This window comes from Musa acuminata, chromosome BXJ1-11, assembly GCF_036884655.1.
Source record: "Musa acuminata AAA Group cultivar baxijiao chromosome BXJ1-11, Cavendish_Baxijiao_AAA, whole genome shotgun sequence".
Classification (NCBI taxonomy): Eukaryota; Viridiplantae; Streptophyta; class Magnoliopsida; order Zingiberales; family Musaceae; genus Musa; species Musa acuminata.
Window position 1 is genome coordinate 28,733,097 of NC_088337.1, and position 9,404 is coordinate 28,742,500.

The following is a 9,404-nucleotide window of genomic DNA, read 5'->3' on the forward strand; positions in this document are numbered from 1 at the left end:
GGTAGATCCACCTTAGAGAGACACCTCCTTGGCCTATAAAGCTTATGCCCAAGCTATTACTAAAAAAGTATACGAGGATGAAGGGTGACTCAAAAATAATCTTTAAAGAGGAAGAGGTAGAGTACTTTGATCGAATCATAATGATGTCTTAGTGGTCTTTGTGAGCATGATCAATGCCCAAAAGAAGAGAGTCATTATCGACATAAATAGGTTAGTTATTATCCTCTACTTTGATGTTTTTCGTAAATTTAGACAATCAGCTAACGATCTTACTACAATGACTTTTTTGTTAATAGGGTTCACCGATGACTCCATCTTGTCTCTCAAGATTGTGAGTCTATATATCACTTTCTTGATATGAGTTATGTTCCAAAACAATATTGATTAAGTTCATGAGAGTGAATATACCCTCGATGTATAATACGATTATAGGTTGACCCACACTGAATAGATTGAGGGCAGTAGTATTGACTTATTACATGACGATAAAGTTTCTAATGAGGACTGAGATTGAAAAACTAAAAAATAATCTAAGAGAGTCGTGCTACTACTACTTAATGATAGTATCCATACTAAAGAAAACCTAACCTAAGGTACCACCCATAAACTCATAAGACTTGGTCAAATCTACCTTATATATCAAGTAGATAAAGTCAAGACAAAGCTCCACTCAACCAAATTATCATGGTCGGGATGACCCTTCCCTAGAAGAGTCGGGTGTAGCTTATCAATTATTTTTTTGGAGAATTTTGCTCTATTTGCATAGTCACCGAAAGACATATCGAGAATCTACCCTAACATAGCTCAACATTACTTGGACATTTCAAGGCTTCATAAGTTTATGTTTGATCTCTAATAAATATTTAATGATGAGGTAGACAAGTTTTATTAGGAGTAGGGTTTATTACCAACTTATAGTATTTCTAATAGATCGCCAACGTTATATTCATTAAAAAATTAATATATATATATATATATATATAATCTATTGATTAGAGAATGATTGATTAGAATATTATTACTTGATATGATAATTACTAAATCTATTGATTATAAATAAGATGTTAATCGCTCCTCTAACTGTGACCAGAATAGATTAACTCCATTATTTTTCATAATCAAAATGATTCACTGTGCTAGACGATAAAATTTTTATGAGATTTGTCGGTGAGACTGGGAGTTGGCATATTATTCCATGATTAGTACATTATTCCCATAAATGTCAGGTTCAAGTTTTTATATATATATATATATATATATATATATATAATATGTAATGAAAATAAAAAAAGAAAATGTGAGATTCTACTTGGAATTTTAGGGAGTTGTGCAATGAATGGAAAGTTGAGATGGGATGATGGCGACGTTCGAGTGGGCGGCCAAACAACCTGACTCTTCATATTTATCTATTTAATATATATATATACTATATCTATATATATTACATAAGTGTATAAATGGTGGAAAGCATATACTTCTCCTTACTCCACGCGCACAACCGGACGTGGCCCACCGGGACGCACGAAGTTAATGAGAGTTGGCGGCGCTCACCTGTCCCAGCTCAGACACGCAACATCCTTTCCCCTTTCTCCTATGGAAAGCCACGTGGGCCACCCAGGTGTCAGGCTGATGTCTGATTCCCAACGAAGGTGTTTTCTGTCCTTTTCTTTGACACTGAATCATTCATTGCGTTTCTGGCTCTCTCCAGATACTTACGCATTTCACCAAATATGCCAACGTACCGGATGGGTCCCACTTGAGTGCTGCATCGCGGTTCGCGCTTTTTCTCAAATTAAAGCGGAGGGAACCGTGCGGGTGCGTCGAGATCGAGTATGCCTTCTGTATTCCTGTCTCTCCACTTCACGGAATGGACGCGACCGAGACCAGAAAGCGCCTCACTCCTCCTCCTCCGCCACTTCTCCGCCCTTGACTCGTAGGCAACAATCCATCGCAGCTTTCTTCCTACAGAGAGAAGAAAACCGACCCCTAAAGTAACCTCCACCAGCCCCATCTCACTGTTCTTATCGGGAAGCGGCATCCTTCGAGAAGACTCGAATTGTTTTGGGAGTCCTACATCGGCTTGGTTCTCTTCTCCGTGCGAGCGGTTGAGACCTTCTGATATACCCAAACCTCCTTTGCGGGGAGGTCCCCTCTTCCTTCTGGTTTCATGGTTGCTTCCTCTTCCTTATGGTGAGGAACTCTCTCATCTCTCGTCTCTTCGCGACAGCTTCTTATGATTTTCAAATTTGTGGTTTTGATCCAAAGATCATTTCTTTATGGTGGGTTTGTGGGTTTCTTTTCCGGAGTGGTATCTGTTTTGTTGCAGACTTTGTTGGAGTTTTGTGTCTGATGAAGTCATCCAACTTGCTTGTCTTGCCTTTTATTGGAGCTGCTTGATTTCATCTCTTAGATATTTGTTATTCTATTTATTAAAAATTGCATCTTTTTAGAAGAATTTCTGTTTAGATTTTATTTTATTTTCTGTTGTTAACATTTGTAAATTGATTTTATTGCCTCATTCGGAATTTTTGGGGTAATGTTTTTTCACATTCTTTTTTATGGGATTTCCGTTGTTATAAACGAATCATTTCTTCTCAAAAAAAAAAGAAAAAAGAAGAAAATCCCAGTAGCTCTAACTCTCGTGCATGAAATTGTCATTTGGATTTCGTAGATGAACGATTTTGCCTATGTGTTTTAAACACTTGGATCATATTTTGCGTTGACAGTGGCTTTTATGGATAATTTTGCGACATGTATCGTAAAGAAGTATGTGAGGAAGTGAACTATCAAATCTGTCAAAGCACATATTTGGTCTGTTCAATTCTTGAGACATAAGACTATATTGATGACTTGATTGAGGAATGCCTCATGTTTATTTTCTTTATTTTTTTCCCTTTTACGTGTGCGATTTGGTTCGATTTTTTCATGATGTTATTTTTATCGCTTTCCTTTTTGTGTGTAAAGAGAACTATGTAAATTAATTTCTTCCTTTACCTTTTCAAAAACTTCCTGCAGGGTCCTCTTGTAACCGATCCCTCAAGTCGGAGATTATGCTTTTGTAGCATCTCCCATGCAGCTGCTTTCCTATGTTTTGTGTTCATCCTTGGGACCTCCTTTGTTGTATTTGATTATGAGGAGGTATGATACGTTTTCCAACTTTGTTTTTGTTTTTTCTTATATTTTAACATCCAGTGATTTATAGTCTTAAATTTAGCTGACTATTTCTTTTTTTCATACTGAAAGACTTCTGATATATAATTTTGTTTATTAATGACCATGAACTTCTCCTTATAACTTTAGTATTTAAATCAGACAATAATATTTTGGTGTGCTCCTCTGCCTTTAAAGGCTGTGGATATAGCAACATCATGGTCTTCTGTGTAGCAATCATATAAGACTTCTATGCTTTTATTAAATTTATTTTTTATGTTATGTTATGGGAGAAGCATATTCTTAGTCATTAATACCAAGTTATTCACTAACTACTTGCCTTTGTAAATTGTAATATTGTAATTTTATGGACATAATGTTTTTTTCCTTATTGCAGAAAGTGTCGACTGGGGCATCAACTGACTTTGTAGGGATAACTCGAGGCACATCAGAGATTGGCCTATCAAACTTGCAGGCCCGTCAAGCTGATTCATGGTCTCATGACACCAATTTGGGGACCACCGGGTTCAACTCATGCAAGGTTATTAGCTACGGTGCTGGCTTTGAATCTGTTGAGCATGTTTCACATGAAAAATCATACTTTCTTTGTCATTTATACCCTTGTATAAATAAATATTTTACTTTATGTTCTTATGATTTCAGTGTTAATGATTTTCAGCGTACATGCATATCTTCGGGAAGTGAACCATTGCCAAAAGGAATTGTTTGCCAGACATCAGACATGGAAATGGTGCCTCTATGGGGTCCTCCAAATGGAAAGGTGTACTACATATTTATCTCATAGTTTTATCATCTTGTTACCTAGCTGTTGAGTGTAAGATCGTTCAAGGTATTAACCAGGGATTAGTTTTTCCAAATGGTGGATCCTGGTAATGTTCTGACAGGATCTGTATATGCTGGCATTATTTGTAACGGGTCTGTGCTAACTAGCACAAGTTCAATACCTGACAAAAGGAGTTCTAAGACACCATTCCGCCATAATGGAGCACAATTCATGTTGCACAAACACTAGGATGATAATGTGCAATTTTTGGGATCAATATATTGTCTGTATCTATCAGCCATCATCTTTGAATTTTGGGTAGGCCATTGTGTTGTGCAATTGCAGAAATCTGGACTGCAGCAAAAAGTATCTGTTCTATGAGACTTGTAGTTAACTGTGATTCTGTCGAAGAAGATATGATCTCTATTTTGAATAAATTGTATATCACATTTATGTTGAAGTTTACTGTGATGACGTCTATTCTTGCAAATTTTGGGAACAGGAAAATAACATTTTGCAAAAGAGCTTATTGGCGATGCCAGTTGGAATTAAACAAAAGGAAATTGTAAATCAAATCATAATCAAGGTAAAATAAATCACTGTCTCATGAATCTTTTTCTTGTTCAAATTATTTAAATGGTTATAGTTTTAGCCAAATTCTTTATCTGTATTCTAGTTTGCTTCCAGTGACTTCACTATAATTCTTTTTCACTACGATGGTGTTGTTGATGAATGGAAAGACTTACAATGGAGTGGCAGTGCTTTACATATTTCTGCAATCAATCAAACAAAATGGTAATTTATTGTTCCCAAAATATAGCTGAAATTATACACTTGAGGTGTGTAGCTCATTGGAAAAACAATAATATGTTTTGCAGGTGGTTTGCTAAACGCTTTTTACATCCAGACATAGTTGCACCATACAAGTATGTCTTCCTATGGGATGAGGATCTTGAAGTGGAAAATTTTCATCCTGAAAAGTCAGTGTTTGTTCTTCACCATTTCTTTGTTCAGGATATGAAAACTAGAATTGTATCAGGATCTTAATGGTTGAAACTTTATTCCTAGTTTAAACGACAGATGTGATTTTAGAGAACTGAGAAATTTACATTGAATTGTCATATAGTACTGGTTAACTGGAGCTTCTTGTCATTGACTTGAGTTCTTGAAGCTTCTTGACTTGAGCATTTGTAATGGACTTTGAAACTTTATGAATAGCTTAAGTCCATGTTGTATGGCTTGGATTAATTTGTTCAGTAGTTGTACTTGGCTGTCGTTTAACTCCTGCAGATACTTAACAATTGTTGAAAGGGAAGGCTTGGAGATATCACAGCCTGCACTTGAGCCAGCGAAATCTAGGATTCACCATCAGATTACTGTTCGTTCAAGGAAAGGAGATGTACACAGGTGCTGTTGTGTCCCCAGTAGAACTGATCAATACTATGCTATTTATTTTGTTGCAAGTGGAATCTATTCCATACTTCTGGTATGTGATGTCTACTTCTCATAGCATTGGCAATCATGAGAATAATTTGTTTGAAAAACAGAAGGATGTACAAGTTCAATGGTGGCAGCAAATGTTACCAGAACAGTAGTGCTCCTCCGTGCACTGGGTGAGCTTCCTTTTTCCTGAATGCGTATTTGTTGAATTTGGATATCTAATCAGTCATATTGATATACTTTTAATTTTTCTATTGAAACAAAGACTATCCTTCATCCTTTAGTGAAGTTAGTTTGGGTTAAATATGATAACTATTTTAAATTTATGGTCTGTGACCTTCATAATCGTACAGGGAATGGTCATTTTGTCTTGATCTTATCCTGATAAGTAAAACATAAAACTTTGAGTGGACCTTTTTGGATATTTGCTAATTTCATTGCACATGATAGACAAAGAGGTTGCAGGGGATATGTATGTATAGTTACACGGTTTGCATAATCAATATTGCTTCTGTTGACATTTTACATAATTTAATCTGTTCGTGACTACCAAACTCATAAGTGGACACGCAGAACATATTCAACATAGGTTATTACTTGTATATGATCATGTAAATTTGTGTGACAACTAAACCAAACTCCAATGTGTTGACCCCATTCTTGGATTATAGTTGAAGATGTGAATTTCATCTTTCTCTGACTTTGTATTTTGTAATCTAAAAAACTGAAATTTAATTGTGATGCTGGACTGGGAGAAGAAGCTGAAGCAGCTATTTCTAGGAGAACTTCACAAAATAAAATTCTTTCTCTGACAGTTCAATAAATAGTGCTTTCCTTCACTGCTGACAGATTTACTTACTGCAGGTGGGTAGAACTGATGGCCCCCGTCTTCTCAAGAGCTGCCTGGCGTTGTGCATGGCATATGATTCAAGTCTGTTAAAATGCTTTAGTTCTTTATGTGAATTATGTTTTGCATGCATCTCTCTAATTCTACTATTATGTTCTTTGGGGTTTCTACATACCTATCCTTGTGAAGTTTAAAAATAGTGTAATTCCTCTTACAAATTCTATCTTAAGTTCCTTACGTATTGAGATATTCCATACGTGCTCCTCAGTCCAAAAGCTCAATGTATTATGTAAGCCACTACTAATTGCAGCTACAAGTAATTTGATTTCGAAAATGTATAAACATATGGAATATCTTAAAAATTCTTACCAACATGAAATTCTCATAGAAAAGTATGTTCTAAGGGTATCAACATCAACTAGAGTTTCAATTAACAGCCAAATGACAGTCAACTGATGGAGATTAACTATCAAAACATATTTACGAGGTTTTATGTTTGTGCAGATGCATATGCTTAATTTAATTTTGTGGGATAAATATGGAAGTCATTGACTTTAGAGGCATATATAAAATTTTTTTGCTATATTGTTTATGCAGAGTTTTGTCAAAATTTTGTTTTCGGAAACAACTATTTGGTTCTCATATCATTGCCATATAATGAGATCTAATGTGACTCTGGAATATATTTGTATAAACAATGCAAGACACAACTCTTTGACTATGTTTCATGATATATTTTGTCTTCATACTGAAATATAATAAATAATCCTTTTCTTTGTCATGTTTCTTTGTAGAGTGACTTGATTCATGCATGGGGTCTTGATATGAAACTTGGTTACTGTGCTCAGGTAAAATTCCCATATACAGGAACAGTGTTTTCAAATATTTCTTGTCAATAAGACATCTAAGAAAAATCTTGATAGGGTGATCGGAGCAAAAATGTTGGAGTGGTGGACAGTGAATACATAGTTCATAAGGGATTGCCTACACTTGGTTGGTTTGACGATAAGACGGTAAGTTCTTGATTTTGAAGAGACCAACATGACAAATTTCCTTTTATTTTAACACGAAGACTTGAATTCTATTTTATTATATTATTATGCTTAAGCCATCCCCATTCCCCATGTTCCCTACTACTTTTTTATAGTGAAAACTATCCTGCCTTCAATTTGGATATAGGCTTGTGGCGCAAATGATGAAATCTCTATGTTTTGTGTTATTTTTCTCTCTTTACTATTCTTTAAATGGTATATGCTAGTCTATGCACCACAACACTTGACATATATAGATAGACATATGACCATCATGTTTCCTTGCTTTTATTTCCTTTTTTCCATTAAGTCCCATTAGATTAGAGCAGTTGTAGTTGGTTGATGTAGGATTTACAAACCAAATCTCTCAGCTACTCTCTCTCCTCCATGTCTGCTCAACATTCCTTGGTCGTGTGTGTTCTGAATTCATGTCAAGGATGATGAACTAAAATGTAAATTGCTTGCGATCTTGAGTTAAGGATTTTTAAATTTTTCAACAAGCACATATATCTGGAGCAGATATATAATCTGGCATGATCTGTGTGGTTGCACATGTTATTTTACCATACACCTGGAAATTGTTCCAAATGCCTCGTGAACTATTCGGCTCTTCAGTTTTTCTTTTTTTAATCTCGAAGATGCAATGACCAAGTATTATACTTTGTTTCATGTCTAAGTCTTCATTACGGAGAACTGGTCAGGTTCTCATGCCTTTTCCAAATTATAGTTATTTTGACCCTTCTGACTCATAGATTTGTACTTGACAGGTATCTTCTGAAAGACCTGCTGCCAACAACAGATATGCGGTAAGTAATTGCATTCGCCATATTGCTTCTGGTCACCTTTTTGATGATATATTCAAGCACCTACTACTATTTGATATTCTATTACTACCGTCTTGGACAAATAAGGCCCATCTTTCTTTTCTGCTTTCTTTATCCTAATTTGATTCGATCGAGCTATTTTGCAGGTGAGGCAGCGATCTTATGTTGAATCAGAGATCTTCAGGAAAAGATGGCAGAAGGCTGTATCAGAAGATAATTGCTGGTCCGATCCATACCCTGAACCTAAGACAAACCCTGGACAATAGCACTAAACTTGCAACATAAGCTAACTCAAACAATTTAAGTACAAATTAGTTAACCACACTATACAGTTCACTGTCAAGCTCGACACATGGAGAGTTGTCATCAGCTGCCATGACGAAATCAATCACGATAAAAAAATGTCTCAAGTAAAGCTGCCCTCTGTTTCAGAGTCATAGCAACAAATGTATAGCTCAATCCTCTAATAATGTTTTCAATTCTTTGTCAATGATAATAGATTATAGATGTATGTTTTTTATTCTTTCATTTAACATGACTGGCCTGTAATTTCTATTTTATAGTCAGTCTGAGCTGCCTCATCACTTTAATGTACTGAGGGTACTTCTCCTGTCTTGAGATCAATGCAGTATTCTTGAACAATTCCCAAAACCACCAGTCTTTTATGCTTCAAAGTTTTCTCTCCTGGGAAGATGATGTTTTCCAAAGCCACTCCTGTTGAACTTTCTGATAGCAGGAAACCTTCGTGTGAGATGATTGATATAACCAGTAGGGTTATACTTTTACATTACTAATTTCATGCCTCTATTTTTCAGTAAATTTGTACTAAATCTGTCATGGTGTGAATTCACTTACCATGGTTAAGATTTGGAGAAGGCAATAATATTCTGGGAACACCTTGAGGAATTCACCAAAGTCTTTATGACATGTGACTCTTTCATCAAATGTTTCCATGAGTCTAGGTTTTGTTATGACCTATTTGGCATCTGCAGGAAGAAAGCTTACCTATAACTTGTATGTAAAGGATTCATATGCTTGATTTTGTTCATCATTTATTTACTTGTGGATTGGAGTACATATCATGCCATCATCCTTGTAATCTTGTGAGCATCAGATGCACATTCCACAAACCCATAGGTGCAATTGGGAAAATAAAAAACCACAAAATTGGTCTGTCTTTATAACATACATTTTCCTTTTTCTCTTCTCCTCATCTTCTGCATCATGTTTCTAAATGATCACAAATACAAGAAAACCAAGCTTGTTGCAGAATTATATTCAGCCTTGACTCATCATAGAATTCACCAACACAGGGATTGCAGAGAAAC

At 35.6% G+C, this 9,404-nt stretch overlaps 2 protein-coding genes across 3 annotated transcripts in view; one reads left to right on the forward strand and one right to left on the reverse strand.

The window, feature by feature from the left end:
- The first annotated feature begins 1,890 nt into the window (after positions 1–1,890).
- LOC103971874 (uncharacterized) lies at positions 1,891–8,666 on the forward strand. Of its 2 annotated transcripts, none has more exons than XM_065090597.1 (14): positions 1,891–2,190; positions 3,016–3,138; positions 3,548–3,691; positions 3,814–3,931; positions 4,437–4,520; positions 4,611–4,729; positions 4,813–4,914; positions 5,225–5,341; positions 5,482–5,547; positions 6,239–6,305; positions 7,016–7,069; positions 7,145–7,234; positions 8,020–8,058; positions 8,223–8,666. In XM_065090597.1, the coding sequence occupies exons 3-14, from the start codon at positions 3,651–3,653 to the stop codon at positions 8,340–8,342; spliced, it is 1,017 nt and encodes a 338-aa protein (XP_064946669.1). In that variant the 5' UTR covers positions 1,891–2,190; positions 3,016–3,138; positions 3,548–3,650; the 3' UTR covers positions 8,343–8,666. The 2 variants fall into 2 exon arrangements, with proteins under 2 accessions (XP_064946669.1, XP_009384293.2); XM_009386018.3 differs by having other exon boundaries at positions 1,894–2,190; positions 3,830–3,931.
- A 562-nt stretch (positions 8,667–9,228) lies between these two features.
- LOC103971875 (auxin efflux carrier component 5-like) overlaps positions 9,229–9,404 on the reverse strand; it is a 2,125-nt gene continuing 1,949 nt past the window's right edge. The window contains exon 5 of the mRNA XM_009386020.3: positions 9,229–9,404. This exon is cut by the window's right edge and continues 140 nt beyond it. The gene's annotated coding sequence lies outside the window, so the exon portion shown is untranslated.